Source organism: Mytilus californianus, unplaced genomic scaffold (genome assembly GCF_021869535.1).
Source record: "Mytilus californianus isolate M0D057914Y unplaced genomic scaffold, xbMytCali1.0.p SCAF_11, whole genome shotgun sequence".
In the NCBI taxonomy this organism is placed as follows: domain Eukaryota; kingdom Metazoa; phylum Mollusca; class Bivalvia; order Mytilida; family Mytilidae; genus Mytilus; species Mytilus californianus.
This window is the reverse complement of record NW_026262593.1, coordinates 33745219-33766444: the sequence shown is the minus strand read 5'-3', so window position 1 is coordinate 33766444 and position 21226 is coordinate 33745219. Positions and strand designations below refer to the sequence as shown.

General features: G+C 34.8%; 2 protein-coding genes across 2 annotated transcripts in view; one reads left to right on the top strand and one right to left on the bottom strand.

The window, feature by feature from the left end:
- The first annotated feature begins 356 nt into the window (after positions 1-356).
- LOC127719947 (basic phospholipase A2-like) overlaps positions 357-21226 on the top strand; it is a 35172-nt gene continuing 14302 nt past the window's right edge. Inside the window, exon 1 of the mRNA XM_052226313.1 lies at positions 357-374. The gene's annotated coding sequence lies outside the window, so the exon portion shown is untranslated. The remainder of the gene's footprint in view (positions 375-21226) is intronic.
- On the bottom strand, positions 7571-19893 carry LOC127719946 (hematopoietic prostaglandin D synthase-like). The gene is made up of 5 exons (XM_052226312.1): positions 19678-19893; positions 17494-17586; positions 16954-17069; positions 8857-8970; positions 7571-7821 (listed from the first exon to the last, which is right to left on the bottom strand). The coding sequence occupies exons 1-5, from the start codon at positions 19811-19813 to the stop codon at positions 7657-7659; spliced, it is 624 nt and encodes a 207-aa protein (XP_052082272.1). The 5' UTR covers positions 19814-19893; the 3' UTR covers positions 7571-7656.

Here is a 21226-nt window from a genome sequence, read left to right as displayed (position 1 = left end):
TCAAATTCCCAAATTTAAATAAAAGATATTTAAAAAATGAAAAAAACGTTGCTTTCACGTTAAACTTTGTGGTCGAATTTCTCTAAAAATCGTCAGATTTAGACTAAGACCGGGGATAAATTCGTTATCTACGTTCATATCCGTAGATATGGATATTTTAACACCCTTTAGTACCCTATACACCCTTTGGCTGCGCCTCAGGGTGTACTTGGATACTTCAGGGTGTTAAAATATCCATATCTACGGATATGAACGTAGATAACTTATATTCTAACGTACCAGGGGAGATAAGCCAAATTTAGTGCAAAATAGTGCGAAATAAAATGTTACCATAGTTTTATATGATCTGAATGTGTACTAATACGACTATAAAGGTAGGTGTTTAGAAAATCAAACAATTTTCAGTTTTGTCAGTATACAGGTATGGATAGTATATTTATATTGCACATTGCCAGTAAACATACAAATCTTAGTTTCAACATTAACAATATAATACATATAGACAGGAAAAACGGAAAACAAATTTAATATACATTGATTAAAAAATGTTTTATAACCGCTTACCGAGTACTAGTGCCTCTGCAAGGAATATAGGTTCCAAATTTGTGAGAAGTCCGACTTCACTACTGGGACCATTTGATTATAGATTATAGACCTTTATTTTGAAAATGATCAGCAGTATTCCTCTGGCTGGACCCTTGATCTATGAAATTTTCTAATGTGTATTAATTTGTAAATTACTATAAGAGGGTCTACTTAGTCATGATAGGTCGACTTGAAGTAATAACTGCGCATTTCGACACTTAGTGTATCTTCATTGATGTTCGATGTCAAAATATTTAAAAGTCATAAACCTGACTCAATAGCTGACGAAACCAAAAAGGACCAAAACTATAGCCAAACCCTGACAAGGAATTAGAGCTTTGCTATGATTTCTAATTTTATAACAGAAAACTTAAATAGAACAATATCAATATTCTCATGCCAATATCGGAGGGCTAGCTACTGTGCTATAGATACCCTCGGGGACTAACAGTCCACCAGCAGAGATATCGACCCAGTGGTAGACATTAAAACAAGTGGTACCAATTTAATTGCACACGATGCGCATTTCGCATTTAATGTCTCTTCAATGATGCTAGAGGCCAACATATTTGAGAATCCAAAACGTAATTAAGACGTTGAAGAGTTGATAAAACCAAAAAGGACCGAAAGTAAATCCAAATCAGGACAAAGAATCATAGATATGCATGCATTGCACCTCCACTTAAAGACATACACCAGATTAGTTATTTAGTGGTACAATAAGTAAATGAAGGAACTATCATTTTGAAATTAAATCGTCTCTTGTCTGTTGTAAAATTGTTTTGGTTCTAATAAAAAAATCTGTATTGAAGGACTTTATTTAATGTAAAAATAAAAGAGATGTGCCAAAGCATATCGACCAGACTATTTGTATTGTATTTTAACAAAATTCAAAACAACTTTTACCTGTTAAGTTAAACACTAAGTTCAGTAAGATGTCAATTATAAATATTAAATTACACTGTGGCCTTTAAATCCTTTACATATTTTCGTCTTTTGTACGATCACTTTATTTGTCGAATTGTGTTTTTATATTCAAATACAACATAACAAGGTTGTCATTTACATATAGTTTTAAGTCTATTTTCTTTTCAATTTATTCTCTACTCGAGGGACCATTCTACCTTGTTTATAAAAATAAGATGATGTCTGTTCGTCTGTTGATGTCTGTATAAAGTCTATGCTTAACTTACCTACTGCAATCTAGAACTTTTTTTTACAGTTGATTTGTATGTAGTCAATTTATTGAATGGAAACAAATAAACAGAAGTTTGATTTTCAAAATTAAAAAAGGAACCGATTGTTGAGATTTCGATTTTTTTTTATTGCAAATATGGCGTGTGGTTTTTTCATTATATATGAGATAGTTCTAATGATATGCATACATGTTAAATGGGGATTTGACTTTAAGCGTATATGCAAAACTGGGAATAAAAAGTTATTGACGATAAACTATTTTTTAAAATAATCGTATTGTGAAGAAAATTGTATCACAATGTAAACATTTTAGTCATTACTGAAACACTGCTTAGAATAGGATTCATTGTTTTAGTGTACTCTCTCCCAGTACATGTTAATTGTGTCATTACGGATACACGTATTACAAGAGTGACCTTGTTGCTGACTGTTGTACATGTACTGTGTGTCATTACAGATACATGTACTACAAGAGTGACCTTGATGTTGACTGTTGTACATGTACATTGTGTCATTACGGATACATGTATTACAAGAGTGGTCTTGATGTTGACTGTTGTACATGTAAATTGTGTCATTACGGATACACGTATTACAAGAATGGCCTTGTTGTTGACTGTTGTACATGTACAGTGTGTCATTACAGATACATGTACTACAAGAGTGACCTTGATGTTGACTGTTGTACATGTACATCGTGTCATTACAGATTCATGTACTACAAGAGTGACCTTGATGTTGACTGTCATACATGCACATTGTGTCATTACGGATACATGTATTACAAGAGTGGTTTTGGTGTTGACTGTTGTACATGTACATTGTGTCATTACGGTTACATGTATTACATGTACAAGAGTGGCCTTGAAGTTTTACTGTTGTACATGCACATTGTGTCATTACGGATACATGTATTACAAGAGTGGCCTTGGTACATGTATTACAAGAGTGACCTTGATGTTGACTGTTGCACGTGTACGTATAGTTACATGTACTTGAAGTTTTTACTTGAGTTAGTATTGTTGGCAAGATTCAAAATTATTTGGTATCATGTATACTTTTTTGGCCCATTCCGTCCTTCTAAAATCAAACAATTATCCGTACTTTTAACGTCATAGCTGTAGATATAAATCTGAGTTTTTGTCGAGCCTGCGACTTTTGTCGCAGAAAGCTCGACATAGGGATATTGATCCGGCGGCGGCGGCGGCTACGGCGGCGGCGTTAGCTAACTTCTTAAAAGCTTTATAATATAGAAGGTGGAAGACCTGGATGCTTCATACTTTGTATATGGATGATTCATGTTACGAAGTTTCTGTCAGTCACATGTCCAATGTCCTTGACCTCATTTTCATGGTTCAGTGACTACTTGAAAAAAAAAGTTAAGATTTTTTGTAATGTTAAATTCTCTCTTATTATAAGTAATAGGATAACTATATTTGGTATGTGCGTACCTTGCAAGGTCCTCATGCCTATCAGACAGTTTTCACTTGACCTCGACCTCATTTCATGGATCAGTGAACAAGGTTATGTTTTGGTGGTCAAGTCCATATCTCAGATACTATAAGCAATAGGTCTAGTATATTCGGTGTATGGAAGGACTGTAAGGTGTACATGTCCAACTGGCAGGTGTCATCTGACCTTGACCTCATTTTCATGGTTCAGTGGTTATAGTTAAGTTTTTGTGTTTTGGTCTGTTTTTCTTATACTGTATGCAATAGGTCTACTATATTTGATGTATGGAATGATTGTAAGGTGTACATGTTCAGCTGGAAGGTGTCATCTGACCTTGACCTCATTTTTATGGTTCAGTGGTCAAAGTTAAGTTTTTGAGTTTTGGTCTTTTTTTCTAATACTATATGCAATAGGTCAACTATTTTTGGTGTATAGAAATATTTTATGATCTATATGCAGTCGCGCAGGTTTCATTTGACCTTGACCTCATTTTCACGGTTCATTGATCAATGTTAAGTTTTTGTGTTTTGGTCTGTTTTTCTTAAACTATAAGCAATAGGTCAACTATATTTTTTGTATAGAAGGATTGTAAGCTGTATATGTCTGTCTGGCAGGTATCATCTGACCTTGACCTCATTTTGTTGGTTCATTGGTCAATGTTAAGTTTTCATGGTTAAGTTTGTTTCTTAGATAATAAGCAATAGGTCAACTATATTTAATGCATAGGTTGATTGTAAGGTGTACATGTCTGCCTGGAATGGTTCATCTGACCTTGACCTCATTTTCATGGTTCATTGGTCAATGTTTAGTTTTTTGGTTAAGTCTGTTTCTTTGAAACTACAAGCAATAGGTCAACTATATTTAGTGTATTGAATGATTGTAAGGTTGATAGTTGTAGTTAAGCTTTATATTTAAGACCAACAACATAATATCAGTGGTTAGTAAAGAAGGCGAGACATTTCAGCGTGTGCACTCTTGTGGTATATTGGGTTGTAAATAAAATTTGGTCATCTAAGGAATTTCGTATTGATGGAAGATCTTTGATAGGATCTGTTTAATTTATTCACAAATTTTCTACCTCGGGATATTTTGAGACCGGCCTTAAATATCATTTAGACCTTTTTCTATTGATGTATACCGTATAGTAATTCTAGATATATGTTATAGCTGTAGATATAAATCTGAGTTTTTGTCGAGCCTGCGACTTTTGTCGCAGAAAGCTCGACATAGGGATATTGATCCGGCGGCGGCGGCGGCTACGGCGGCGGCGTTAGCTAACTTCTTAAAAGCTTTATAATATAGAAGGTGGAAGACCTGGATGCTTCATACTTTGTATATGGATGATTCATGTTACGAAGTTTCTGTCAGTCACATGTCCAATGTCCTTGACCTCATTTTCATGGTTCAGTGACTACTTGAAAAAAAAGTTAAGATTTTTTGTAATGTTAAATTCTCTCTTATTATAAGTAATAGGATAACTATATTTGGTATGTGCGTACCTTGCAAGATCCTCATGCCTATCAGACAGTTTTCACTTGACCTCGACCTCATTTCAAGGATCAGTGAACAAGGTTATGTTTTGGTGGTCAAGTCCATATCTCAGATACTATAAGCAATAGGTCTAGTATATTCGGTGTATGGAAGGACTGTAAGGTGTACATGTCCAACTGGCAGGTGTCATCTGACCTTGACCTCATTTTCATGGTTCAGTGGTTATAGTTAAGTTTTTGTGTTTTGGTCTGTTTTTCTTATACTGTATGCAATAGGTCTACTATATTTGATGTATGGAATGATTGTAAGGTGTACATGTTCAGCTGGAAGGTGTCATCTGACCTTGACCTCATTTTTATGGTTCAGTGGTCAAAGTTAAGTTTTTGAGTTTTGGTCTTTTTTTCTAATACTATATGCAATAGGTCAACTATTTTGGTGTATAGAAATATTTTATGATCTATATGCAGTCGCGCAGGTTTCATTTGACCTTGACCTCATTTTCACGGTTCATTGATCAATGTTAAGTTTTTGTGTTTTGATCTGTTTTTCTTAAACTATAAGCAATAGGTCAATTATATTTTTTGTATAGAAGGATTGTAAGCTGTATATGTCTGTCTGGCAGGTATCATCTGACCTTGACCTCATTTTGTTGGTTCATTGGTCAATGTTAAGTTTTCATGGTTAAGTTTGTTTCTTAGATAATAAGCAATAGGTCAACTATATTTAATGCATAGGTTGATTGTAAGGTGTACATGTCTGCCTGGAATGGTTCATCTGACCTTGACCTCATTTTCATGGTTCATTGGTCAATGTTTAGTTTTTTGGTTAAGTCTGTTTCTTTGAAACTACAAGCAATAGGTCAACTATATTTAGTGTATTGAATGATTGTAAGGTTGATAGTTGTAGTAAAGCTTTATATTTAGGACCAACAACATAATATCAGTGGTTAGTAAAGAAGGCGAGACATTTCAGCGTGTGCACTCTTGTGGTATATTGGGTTGTAAATAAATTTTGGTCATCTAAGGAATTTCGTATTGATGGAAGATCTTTGATAGGATCTGTTTAATTTATTCACAAATTTTCTACCTCGGGATATTTTGAGACCGGCCTTAAATATCATTTAGACCTTTTTCTATTGATGTATACCGTATAGTAATTCTAGATATATGTTGCTGTTAATGTCGCAAATTTTCAATAGTGACGAGCATATATACGTTGATCCTTCCACTACCGGATGGTTTTTCTTATTTCTATTTTTTTTTTATAAATATACAAGAACGGCAACTATAATGGATGGATATGCGAGGTCATTTAAACAACTCTGAAAATGCACCATAAGAGATTATGACAATGCATGTAGTCTATATTGGATTGTAAAACTACAGAACAGAACAAACTGACAAATATACATGTAGTTAATGTTCTAATCATAGAAGATCATAGAATGTCGGACTTGTTGATAAGTCTTTGAAATCGTTGAATATTGATATAAAACTAATCTGCTCTTAAACAGTGATAGTGGGAAAGTTTGGTATCAGGTGAACATATAGTTTCAAAAGAGAAAAGCTTTGAAACATTATACATCCTGACAACAAACGTAAAAACGATAACATAAGCTCAAAATAGCTGAACCAGTTATATTAAAAGTTGTTGGGGATCTTTCAGGACGAAATACAGAATCTTCATCAGAATAAACTGTTTTCACAGAGATATGTCTCGCCTTTTTGTTATTTTGATAATGCAAATGTTGAAATTAAAATTGCAATACTTTAACATGCAAGTAATGCAAATATTCAAAGTCGATGAACCATGACTGAAGGTACATGGCTAAACAATCTCCATGGAATGAGATGTGCCAATGCTAATACAACTGCATACCAAATACCATTGACTTATTATAAGTCGTTCCCTTTAAACAAACCTAAACACAAACATTAACTTGTAAACTATGTAAAAGTTTCAAAGTCAATGAACCATGATCAGGGGTGGGGCTATATAATCTCTATGGAAACGATACTTGCAAATGCCAATAAATTTGCATACCAAATATCAATGACTTAACATTAGCAGTTCATCTTAAACTGATCTAATCACAAACTAATACATGTAAACTAAGCAAAAGTTTCAAAGTAAATAGACCATGACTGAGGGGGCGGGGCCAAATATTCTCCATGGAAATGAGATGTGCTTATGCTTATACAACTGAACACCAATTAACATTCACTGTTTGGCCTACCACTAATGGTTCCCCTTGAACTGACCTAATCACAAACTAATACATGTAAACTTAGCAAAATTTTCAAAGTCTATAGACCATGACTAAGGGGGCGGAGCCAAATAATCTCCATGAAAATGAGATATGCCCATGCTTATACAACTGCATACCAAATATCATGGACCTACCACTAGTGGTTCCCCATAAATTGACCTAATCACAAACTAATACATGTTAACTATGAAAAGTTTCAAAGTCAATATACCTTGACTGAGGGGGCGGGGCCAAATAACCTCCATGGTAATGAGATGTGCCAATGCTAAATCAACTGCATACCAAATATCACTGACCTACCACTAGTGGTTCACCATGAAGTAGACCTAATCACAAACTAATACATTGTTGATGCCGCCGCCGCCGCCGCCGCCGCCGCCGCCGGAAACAGCATACCTATGTCTCGCTTTTTGACTCCGTCAAGGCGAGACAAAAATCATGACATCGAATCGTCTAATAGGATATGACCAATTTATAGTTTGCAGTCGAAGATTCGAAACTATGGTGTACATATATATCTATGAATGTACGCTCTAAACATTGCATAAAATATTACAAAAAATGTTAAAAAAACAGTGAAGGTGAAATTGTATTTTACAGGAGTATTTTATTAATTGCTGCTTATTTTCAGAAAAGTCTGTGAGTAATATTGTTCTCTGCATTTAAAAATCTGATTTTGGACGATCTTTCAACCATTGAGCTATTTTGGGTAGAGATGTTACTTTCTTGTAACAAGCCTTTACATCCGGGTATTTATCCAACGCATCGGCCTTCGTGGTGACAGCACCTTCCAATACATCGTAAAGGTATAAATCTGCAACAGTTGTCTGAAAAATATATAAATTGATTTATAATACTAGTAACTAAAATTATCAGATTGTGTACCCCTTTTACAATAATCCCTTTTTCGATGATATAAATATATATATTATACAAGAAATGGATTCCACAAGATAAATATTTTTGTCAGTTTTAAGTTACGTCTTAAAGTTTCGTTGGTTAAATTAGAGGTCGACTCCAAATCTTCTTTCATTATCTAATGTCTATAACAGACACAAACAGGACCGCAGCATATCATCAGATACCGAATATCAAAGATATTATAATATCTAGAACAATGACAACCACTGCGTTTTAAATTTTCAAGTCACATGATTCCTATACCGTATTACTAAATTAAAATTTTTGCACATATTTTAATATCTCAATAAATCAGTCATGCAATTATATACAACGTTCTTTAAATATATCCCCTCCCATAATTTTAATCAATATTTGATCCTTTTTGCTTTTTCTATTTGCTTTATTAGTCGAGCAGAAACTAACAAATGAAGGTCAACATTAATTTTTTTATTCCAATTAGATCACCCGCTAACATACTCATGGGGAGTAGTTGAGCATAGTCTAGTGTTGTCTAACTGGTACATATCCTCCCTCAAAAGAATTAAGCAACACACAGGTATGACCGATCTTTCTATCTGAACTTCAGACATTTCACAGTGTCTTGTTTTTGTCATGTCTATAACCAATTCAACAAATGAAACTTCCAAAAGAAGGATTTTTTGTATTTTGTAATTATTTGCATTATGCCTTACTGTGTTACAACTTTCATCCAATCCTATTGATTATTTAGACAATAAAATATGTTTTAACTAAACTAAACTAAACTTAAGTACCAAAACGACGAGTAAAACATTGTCATTGGATTGATACAACCTATATGGGACCCTTGTTTACAGACGCTTGGGATCAAGTATCTATTTTCTATACACAAACTGCCCTAAGGATGATGATTAAGTACTTGGTATAATTGATATACAATTGAGAGGGCTGTGCTAGATATGCTAATTCCGTTTACTTACACTTTTACCAACAGAAAATCCACAGTCCTTGCATTTATTTGCTTCTAACATTTTCTGCAAATTCTTTAACAGATTTGGTAGAGTTTCTTCATCCATTTTCTTCATGCCTTCTGCCTGCAATTAACATACATTGCAATACATATATACTTAGAATCACAAAAAATAGTGATATTTAAAAAAAATACCATATTTGCTAACTGACGACCTGTGTACTATAGATTATCACTTCTGATCATAATGAATCATATCAACATAAATGACAACGATTCCATTCCAGTGTCATGCGGCAATCATTTGATATATTGATTGGTTGATTGATTGATTAATTGATTGATTGATTGATTGATTGATTGATTGATTGTTGGTGTTGAACGCCACTTTCAGCATTTTTGGCAAAAAATTGGCGGTCAGTTTTTATTGGTAAAGTAAGACGGAATGGCCGAGGAGAACCATTTGATATAATGTCATGTGCCTATAATCTTAAATAATGATAATGTAATGTTTTATATATGATGTCACGATACTATCATTGCATATAATGTCATATATAGATATAGGAGATACGCATGCGCTGGAAATGAATGGTCGACTTTTTTGACAGCTCCAAAGAAAAGTTTGAAAAAAGTTGAAAGAATCGATAAGTAGTATCCTTTACGTATAATTATACGATAAATACACAATAGATCAACATCAGCAATACATGCTACTTCCTTAAATCGAAACAAACCCGATCTTACTTTTTTCTCCACCGGCCAGTTTCTGACAGTTTGGCGGGTAAATACAACAGTATTGTCCCTTAGGTAAACTCTCCATTCAAATACAAAACAAACCGGGAACAGTTCCATTCACTTTACAAGTAAGAAAACCACGAAAACCTTAACAATCAGATGAGCAGGAGAAAGTTACAGAGATATATTGAAGAACAGCCACACAGACCCTCCGGTATAAGGTATAAAGTACCCATATTGATATCAGACAGCAAGGGTTTTTGCTTGAGAGACGCATGTAAACAATATAACTTTCCTATCGAATCTTGGTGTATCAGTGGCGCCAGAACAAGCACACTTGTGGATCTACTCAAAGATCGCATTGAGAAAGCAATACAAAGACACAATCATATTGTTGTTTATTTTTGGGCAGGAACGTGTGACCTAACTCATAAAGAGGGTAAATTCATAGAATTGAGACACAAAGGTAATAGATCAATAGAGACAATAGAAAAAGAGTTCCAGAGAGCAATATCCATAGTAAACAAATATTCCTCAGCTGAGATAAAATTTATTGACTGTCCCGTCCTATCAATCTCTACATGGAATAAGAGAAAAGGCCACAAACATCCAGAAAATTTCAAAAATCAGGACAGTCTCCTAACAAAACAAATAACAGCGCTAAACAAAAACATCTGGAAAATTAACTCGACACTTAGAAAAAACTCTATTAAAGTCAGCAGATACTTCTTCAGAGGAAGAAAAAGGAGAGGAAGGTCTTGGACAAGGAGAACTGTTAACCTAACCATAAATAACAAGGACGGTGTCCACCCTGGCCAAAGTCTAAGTCTAGCAATAACAAAACATATCCTCCTGGACACCTACAAAGAGTGCTACCAAGAGGTGAATGAAAAAGACATCTTGGTAATAGATATTGAAATTGAGGAGACGAATTCGCTTCTCTAACAGCTTAGGTGGGTTTATCCTATCACTGTTAGAAAACCGACAGCTACCCAAATCAATCAATCAATCAACCAACCATCTAAAAAAAGCACCAATTACCAGGATAGAAATACCACACATTCGACTCGCTAAACATGAGCCTCACATAGAAGTTGGGAATAGAGCACTGGAGAAACATCTACATGCAGGACACCTTCGGCCAAAGCAACAAATAGGTAAGTAGTAGAGCATAGGTGGGTTTATCCTATCACTCCACTACACCACCACAAAAGTTTGCACGATAGCCTTAAAGTTTATCCTGTTAGGAAGATTTCTGTTTAAATCAAATAGAAGTTGGGAATAGAGTACTGGAAAAATATCTACATGCAGGACACCTTCGGCCAAAGCAAAAAAAAAACAAAAAAAAACAGGTAAGTAGTAGAGCTTAGGTGGGTTTATCCTATCACTCCACTACAATACCACAAAAGTCTGCGTGATAGCCTTAAAATCATCTTGCTAGGTAGATATTATTAGATCCTTATAGAGTACAAAGCATATATCCGAATAAACATATATAATACAAACATATCATTATATAAATATAGATATATACCCAACTCATGAAAACAATCCATGCCTACCATTAGAAGAAGTAACCGTCTGACCAGCAATAGGAAGAGAAACTCAGTCACTGAAGAAACACAGGACAAGAAGGAGAAAGAAAAGTTGAACAACCCTGCAGAAGGAAAGGAGAGCTTTTTATGTGCTGGGTGTTGTAAAGACGAACCACCAAAAACTGTAAGTACTGTGAAAGAAATTACCTGGCTTGCATGCGATTTGTGCAATAAGTGGTGGCACTGTGTATGCGCAGGATATACAACAGAGGATGCAGGAAAAATTATAAGTACAGGTATTAAATTCCCATGTGCACTCTGTATCATAAAACAACCATATATACTTACAGCTGAGTATCATCAAACAACTAGTGATACCAAAACAGACCAGAAAATAGATAAATTATTAGAGATCACAAAAACAATAGGACAAGGTTATCTGCAAAGTAATAATCATAAGCAGAACACAGAAGGAAAACTACCAAAGGTACTGAGAGAGAAGAAAGACCCAGAAAAAATTATAATTATAGACAACATAGAACAGCCAAACATAGTTACAGACAGTACAACAATCAGAAAAGAGCTAACAAAAATCAAAGCACTTGAAGATCAAATAGAAGAGGCGTATAGCCTACCAAAAGGGGGAATAGCTATCCACCTGAAAGACCAGAAAACAAGGGACAAAATCATTAATTCGTGGCCAATAAACACATCAGTATTTGGTGAAAAGTCTGTAGCACACAAACCAAGATCTATAAACCACAGAACAAGCTCTTGTTACTTACATAATATTCCTGTCCATCTATCAGAGGAAAATCTATCATTAGATCTGTCACATCTTTACAAAATTAAAGAAGTGAAAAGAAAAAAGTACAGAGACACTGGGAAACTTATGCCAGTAGTAAAAGTAACCTTTGCTGACCACGAGGACGAAAAAAAAGCTATCGTCTCCAAAGGATACTGCCATCCCGGCACAACAACATATTCCAAATTTCAAGCAGAACAACCTGTCAAAGTCGTGAGGTGTTACAATTGCAACAAATTTGGACACATTGGCAAGCGCTGTCTAAATCTAGCTACCTGTTCAAACTGTGGGAAAGAAAATTGCAAGATAAAAGACTGCAAAAACACCCCGTGTTGCGTAAACTGTGGGAACATACACCCAGCAACATCAACAAGGTGTAAAAAATACCTTGAAATAATCAACAAGAGGAGACTCTACAGCATACTGAATACACAGAATGAAACTCCTCTTCCTGAATGCACAGGCCATTAGTACGGCTTACCAACAACTTGTACATATTGTAAATAGTTATGATGTAGATATTGTTTGTTTAAATGAAACCCACCAAGAGGAGAATAAAAAATTAACATTTTTAGACTGGCAAGTGTTTGACAAACCACGTAAAGGAAGAAAAGGCGGGGGCGTGGCTATTTGCATCAACACTCACAAAACCAACTTCACAGTCACTAAATTCACAGACTTCGAAGACACAAACTATGAAAGCGTAGCAGCTACCATACACACAGATAACAACATCATATTCAATCTGCTAGTACCCTACATTCCACCAGAAGAAACAAAACAACTTGAAGAATTAACAACCAAAGTTCAAAAGGTACAACAAGACAACAAGCATGAATTGATTATAATGGGAGACCTTAATGCTAAAAGCTTAGAATGGAACAATGACAAGACAAACAAGGCAGGGGAAATAATTGAAAACTTCCTGACCAAAACAGACATGCTGTGTGTAAATGATGGCCAGCCTACAAGACGGAATACCAAAAGTGTCATTGATCTAGTAATTATAACACCCAGCACAAAAAATAAAGTACAAAACTGCTCAACATTAGCCCACGAAAACGTACGATCTGACCATATATGCATACTAACAGAACTTGATGTATGCAAAAAGGAACAAAACAACTCATCAAAAAGGAAAGTATGGCAAATTAACAAAGTAGACTGGAATAAATGGAAAGAACAGGCTGAAAAGAACATGGAAGAATGGCTACTGAATAATCCAAGCAATGACAATGTAGACGAAGTATATCAATCACTTAAAGCGGCTATTGACAAAACAATGCAGGAAGTTATTTGCCAAAAAGAGATGAAAGATAAAAAATCAACTAAACCTCCATGGTGGAATTATGATGTTAACCAAGCAAAGAAAAACTTAAACTATAAACAAAGGCAATATAGGAAGAGAAACATCCCACAAAACAAAGAAGCCCTTGTTACAGCAGAAGTAAAGTTTGAAAATGAAAAGGAGAAAGCTATGAATGATTGGAGTGAACGCTTAGTAGACCAGATCAATACATCCAGAAATTCAAAAGAGGTATGGACTACTTATAAGAAATTGACCAAAAAGAAAGATTGCAACACCATCCTACCATTAATAGAACAAGACGAACCACCAGCCTTTTCAAATCAAGAAAAATGTAAAATTTTGCAAAAAACATTTTTTGAGGGTAAACATCTAAAGACCGATGAATTTGACGAAGAGTTCTACAAACAGACTCAAGAGGAATACAAAAGAATATGTGAACTGGAGAAAAGATTGACAAAAAGAGAACATAAACTGGACTATGAGGTTACGACGGACGAAGTTGAAGCAGCAATATACCTACTAGAAATAGGTAAATCACCTGGAGCTGACAGCCACTTCCCAGAACTATTTAAGTTTGCAGGAGAAAACCTCATAGAAGCAATACGAACTATGGTGAACCTCACACTAAAACATGGCCGGTTACCACAGGAATGGAAGACAGCAAACATCAAATTCCTGAGGCAACAAGGGAAAACCAACTACTACTCACCATCATCATACCGCCCTATAAGTCTAACCAGTGTCATGTGCAAAATTACCGAAAGAATTGTTCTTAACAGGCTGGCAGCGTTCATAGAAGGAATGAAGCTTATAGAAGAAAAACAAGAAGGATTCAGGAAAAAACACTCAACATCAAACTGCCTGATCAGATTTATCCAAAACACGATAGAAAAATTCAATAAAGGAGAAATCACCCTTGCATGTCTTATTGACCTAGAAAAGGCATATGATTCAATCTGGCGAGAGGGACTATTAGTGAAATTACACCATCTGGGTATTAGAGGAAAAACATGGGCCTGGATTAAAGATTTCCTAAATAACAGAATGGCAAGATGCACCTTTGAAAACTATGTAGGCGAAGAATTTGAAACAAAGATAGGGCTGCCACAAGGATCAGTTCTTGCTCCCACATTATTCAACATCTTTATCAACGACCTACTGGGAGATATTCTAGGAGACTACACAAAATTTGCTGATGATGGAACAATCTGGCAAACAGCTAAACCAGACCAGATAATAGAACTAAAGGATAGAATGAAGGATGACATCACAAAAGCAGTGAAATGGACTCAGAAATGGAGAGTAAACATCAACCTGGACAAAACTGAAATATGCATCTTCTCAAAAAAGACAATCGATGAAGAGGACAAACGTATTTTGATTCAAGGTAAAGAACTCAAATACAGCTCGACACCAAAGCTCCTTGGAATCATTATGGACGAGAAAATGACCTTTAGCAAACACATAGATGCTATTGAAAAAAGAGCAAACCGGAATTTAACTATTCTGAGAGAAGTGAGACAGATTAGCAAAGTAAAGACAGAAAAGCTATTACAATTATACTACAGTCTAGTTAGATCAGTCATGGAATACTGTAGCCCAGCATGGCAAATAGCAGATCCAAAAGACCTGCAAAAACTTGACAGAGTACAGAGAAAAGCACTAATCCTATGCATGGATATGCCTACAACATCTGGCAGAGAAGCACTAGAAGTCGAAACAGGAGTTATGCCAATAGACCTTAGGCTAGAACAAATAGCCATAAAAGAGATAGCAAAGATTAAATCCAAATCTGCACAGGAACCCATCAAACAGCAACTTGTGAGGTATGAAGATCAGGACACCTATGACAAGTACCCAACACCAATGGGCAAAGCACTAAGCCAAGCAGCAGAAATGGACAAACAGACGAAGATTAACATCAATCTCATAGAACCTGAGTTTACCTACAGACTGGGAGAAACTCAAATGACCCAATCAAAACCTTCATATTGGAGTCGACTAGGCAACTCAAAATCAAGGACAAGTGAGCAACAAGAACTTTGCCAGGAAACCATTAACCAACTCATGGGAGATTGCGCACAAGAACAAGCAATATCGTTCACAGATGGATCATGCTTAGGGAACCCAGGACCCTGTGGAGCAGGAGCAATTATTTATGCAGAACACATTAAACCTGCTGCAAGACTACACAGACCTGTGGCACAAAGAGGATCCATCCTCCTGGCGGAACTCATAGCGATTCTCATGGTCCTTGAATACTGCATTACAGAAAATATGTACAACACAATACAAAAAATCAAAATTTTCTCTGACAGTCAAAGCGCCGTGGGATTACTAACACTGAACTGGGCCCCAAATAGCTACATCTCCGTAATAAGAGAAATAAAAGAAAACATTGAGCATCTTAGGCAAAAAGGACTAAATGTAATCATATCATGGACACCAGGACATGCCAATATAGCTGGCAATGACGAGGCTGACATCCTTGCAAAAACAGCAGCACAGGAAGCAAAAGAACTACCACCGGAAAATAACGTCATAACACTACAGGACGTCAAACAGGCAGCCTATAAAAGTACAGGAGAAAAATGGCAGAGAAGATGGGAAATATCTGAGAGAGGCAGGGACCTTTACGAAAAAATACCAACTACGAAACACTCAATTATGTATGATTTTCCCACTAAAAGACATTTCAGTATATTCGCCCAACTAAGAACTGGCTATACAGAACTCAACTACTACAAGAACCGAGTAGGCCAAACCAACGGCATAGAATCATGCAACTGTGGAGCACCTGAAACACCTCACCATTTCCTTCTGGAGTGTCCCTGCTATGAGAACGAACGAGCAGATATGTTACAACAAATATCCAAAGAGGTCGGGATCAGAAACCTGAATTTAGCTACTATGCTAACGAGACTAGACGGCGAGAACACCGAAGAGACAAAAGCCAAACTACAAACAGTGGCACATTACATTGACAGAACAGGCAGATTTGATACTGCTGTTCCTCAATCTCAATCTTAACCAGCGCATACTAAACTAAAGCACAGAGAAGAAAATACGCCGAGAAAAACGCACCAAAGAGAAAACCTGCACATTGGGAAAATTCGTGCCAACAGGCCTTAAGATTGAGGATTGAGGATGAGTGCCAATGAGACAACTCTCCATCCAAGTTACAATTTATAAAAGTAAACCATTATAGGTCAAGGTACGGCCTTCAACACGGAGCATTGGCTCACACATATGCCTCCATTTTAAAATGTAATATTTTATATACAGTGTAATTACGCATTTAATCGATAAGTTTTCATTTTTACCATATATTAATGTCATACCCCCTTATTCAAAGTAGATGTTTTGACAGTTTTTCGTATTTCGTTACGTTCCATCTACTTTGACCTACATTGCATGTATTTACAATCTGATGAAAAGAAAATGGAAAAAATAATTAATTTATTACTATGTTGTCATTTAAAAAAATGAAATTAAGCCGTTAACCGTATCAAGTGGTTGATAACCATAACCACATGACAGACAATTTTGATATTCCATATATTGATAGAAATGGTACCAACATGTGGTACAAATGTATCATCTCTTTCAAAATATGGAATATCCCGATTGTTTGTCGACGCCTACAAAACGGATATTTTGACCCTATCCATACTTTTATTTTTGCTCAAATTTTTCTCACTATGCCATTTAACAACATACCTTCTTTGCTTCATCTTTCTCAAACATGACCTTATACACTTCGGATCTGTAATCAACCAAAGTGTCCATAATGGCATTGATCTTACCAAATTCTAAGTCAGTCTTTCCAAATAAATCTGCAAATGATAACGGCAGTTATATTTCGAGTAATGGGGCATAATTAGATAATTTACCCATACAAATTAAATATATTTTACTGTTACATGAATTGTTTAAGATGGGCAGATTTTAAAAGAAAATTCCGTTGAAAATGTTAAGCTCATCTTCAGAAAGAGTTCTATAACATTTAAATATATGATATTGACTGATTGGCTAAGTAAACGTTTTTAGAATCAGTGTCATTTATCTTATAAAAACATACGTCAAATTAGTTAGTTAAAAATCAAATGGAATGACAAATCAATAATATGAAATCAGAAGAATTGTATTGAAAAGGACATGGTTTTGAAAAGACATATCAAAATCTTCTCCGCCAAAAATATATGAAATAAAACAATATAAAAAAAACTAGGAAATAACACAAAAAGCAACAATACACACCAAATTTTTTTGCCAGAAATCTTGCTATTGCTAGACTCTGTCCTAAGATTTCTTTGCCAACTTCTAAATATGGTAGACTGCCCAGAGGTGTTGCTGAAAAATAAATATCATTTTATATTATACTGGAGAGATATATATCGGATTATCTGCTTCTTGATTATACATTGTACAGTACATTGGCTGGGGATATGAGCCCATATACCCTGTGAATAAAAAACTAAGATCAGCATTGTAATAAATGTTGAGTATAACATTATTATCTCACAGGATTCACAGGTGATATGCGTTCATGTTCCCAGTCAGTGCCCTATATCTTCTTCCCCTAACACCTCAGGTGATATAAAACACTGACAGAGAATATGAGAAAAAATTCCTTGTGAAAATCCCGAATAAAATATAAAATTTTCTGTTTTGAAATGATCAGACTAACATTTTGGGTCTAAATCAATGCAAAAGCAAAAATTCAAAAGGGTTCCGTGGAACCCAGTGTCTCGCCTACTTCTGCTGCTAGTCACAGGCTCAACAAAAATGGGGAAAAAATATAAAAAAAATTCCTATAGATACTATCTTTTGATTGTAAGAAGCTTCTGTCCAAGTTTGGTAAAAATCCAGAATGGTTTATGAATCTAATAAATGTTTTAAAATATTTAACAACAGACTGTATGTAATGTTAACTGGAAGAAAAACTAAGTCCATTTATAAGTTATATACGGAAAAACAGGAAATAAATTTTTACAAAATTTCCTTCTAGATACTAGCTTTTGGTCATAAACAAGCTTCTGTCCAAGTTTGGTACAAATCTAGGATAGTTTAAGAAAGTTATTAAATTTTTGAAAACTTAAACCACAGAGTGAATGTAATGTTAACTGGAAGAAAAACTAAGTCCATTTATAAGTAATATACGGAAAAACAGGAAATATATTTTTACAAAATTTCCTTCTAGAAACTAGCTTTTGATCATAAACAAGCTTCTGTCCAAGTTTGGTACAAATCCAGGATAGTTTAAGAAAGTTATTAAAATTTCAAAAACTTTAACCACAGAGTGAATATTTGTGGACGCCGCCGACGACGACAATGCCGACGACGGAATGTAGGATCGCTATGTCTCGCTTTTGCGACATAGTCGCAGGCTCGACAATAACCGGATAAAACATGTCTTCAGTCTATAGCAGACACATTTCATTGTATACTAATATATGCATTTAAAGAACAACCTTCAAAATCGATTGGAATATGTAATGACACGTTTTTTTAATAAATCGAAATTTATGTTTACTTATTCTTTTTCTGACCAAGACCAGTTTAAATGAATTTATTAAGTACAAATGTAAACAACATTTTGGTGTGTCGATGGCTGGATTGTGTGTTATGACAATTTAGATATTTAAGTTAAACAAGTGAAGTTAAATACAGATAAAATCTAACAATTGGAAGAAAAATACAGGATTTTGAAAAGGGGGGGGGGATAATACCAGGGGGTATAAATCGGACGATTTCATGCTTAAAAATTATATATTTTTCAATCAAGGGGGGCATATGCTTATGATACAAGTACTAAATAATTTCCAGATTAGGAAAAACAAGTGGAGGATACCAAGTAGACATTCAAAACTCAGAAGTCGAAGAGAAACTGACAACGCCACATGAAGCGTATGTATTCTAAACATATCTGCATCCTGCTTCCATATAAAAATTAAAAACATAATAAAAATAGTCATACAAACTGTCGAAAAACCAAGATATTATTCATAATATTTCATCTGATAGAACAAAATAAAAAAGAGGCGGAAGATATCAGGGTGACATTCGAACTCATAATTCGAAGACAAATTGGCAATGCCACGACAAAAAAAAAAAAAAAACGAAAAATGCCGAAAAGACACAGTTTACAAAACACTACTTAGAAAACTTAAACAATTAACGAATTACTATCACATCCTGACTTAATAGATAAGTAAGTGTGAGAATGAAACGATAAAAATCTCTACAGCGTCCCACTTTAGAGATAAATTATGTAGGTAATTAATAAATAAAAATTTAGTTGTTAATTGATTTGTTTATTAGCTCGCTACTTTATTTGCTTGTTTTACGGTAATAACAATACATTTCTATAGAAGGAAACACACCACATTAAAGATTCCGAAATACACATCAGATTGCACACCTGATATTAAATGTACTCACTTGGTTTTACTTTTGGCCAGTCTTCGAAGTTGATTCTTTTATCTTCATATTTCACCCCAGCAGCTGCAAACAAGAGTCTGCATATTTCACCTCTTCCCTTTCCTGCGAAATAGACCAGTTTATAAGACTCCGACATGTTGTAATTTATCCTGTTTTTTTCAACGAGCCGCACTTTCAAATAATGTTTAAACTGTGAACCGTGGTCAATTCAAACCTGGTATTTAAAGAAAAGTTATAGGTTTAAAATATAGGACAGTACGCTTCAATGCAGGTTGAAATTCGATGTATATTATTGACATTCACTTTAACTGAGGCAATATTTAGAACATTTTTTAGAGCATTGTTGCATTGTTTGTATAGAATTTGAGGTAAATCGTAAATCGTTTCAGCTGTAACAGTTGGATATACCTTTAAACAATATGTGTAACCAAAGATCAATTTCATACACAAAAATGGCTTGCTTTCTGACGATATATACGTATCAGTCATATTAAGTCATATATCTGAATATAAATATATGCCATTTTCTACGGGGAGGGGGAGGGGGCAATTCAACCTTTTTGTGGTAGGGTGAGCAGCTGACAGACACAGATTGAGTACCCTACCCTTTTCATATATTTTGAATAACGCAAATACATACCGTATAATGTATTTTTTGACAACAAATCTACCTAAAGCTATTATGCTTACGCTATTTAAAGGAAAGGTAAATAGATTTGACAAATATCTGATGCATTTACGAATGTAGTTTTAACCGCATCTGAAAAAGAAAAAAAGATTTAAAAAAGAGACATTTTCATGAAATTTCATTGATAATACTAATATAAATGAAGCAATAAAGAGATTCCATTTTGCACTCGATAACGTCAGCGTATTTACATGTATACGCAGTAATGCGTGTTTAAAAGCACACACAGAAACTGCCATAACAGTACTTTGTATTCTCTCACGGTAATCCGAGTAAAAAGTGTGTGATAAAATCAGAATTCTGTTTGAATAAAGTCATTGTCTAACATGCTGTCTTATCTTACCTTTTGAGGCTTAAGACGTAATCTGCTAAAATACTGTTTTAATCTTATTGCTATGACATCAAATATCCCATTTTGATATATTTGTATTCAGTATTAGTAGATTGGCGCCATTAGTGTTCATACTAAACTACTTTGAAAATGTCGTATTTTTTTTTATCTGATTGATAATCATTACTATGACCATTTTATGTACCAAAGCCTTTAATTCCTAATGTGTTAATATCACGTTTAACTTGCATCCTTGTTCGGTTTATTGTATACCAAATACAAAGAACATTCTTTTAATTTGTGATTTTTGCTTATGCATATTTCCTTAGAATTATACTATAATTGTTTCCGAGGGAGACTGGATTTATATTTTATAACTTTTATAAGTTTAGGGTCAAGGTATGAGACAAGTATACAGCAACTATTCAACAGAGACCAAATGAAGTATATGTAGTAACTATAGGTAACAGTACATGACCTTCAACAATGAGCAAATACATACCGCAAAGCAAGCTATAAAAGACCCCGAT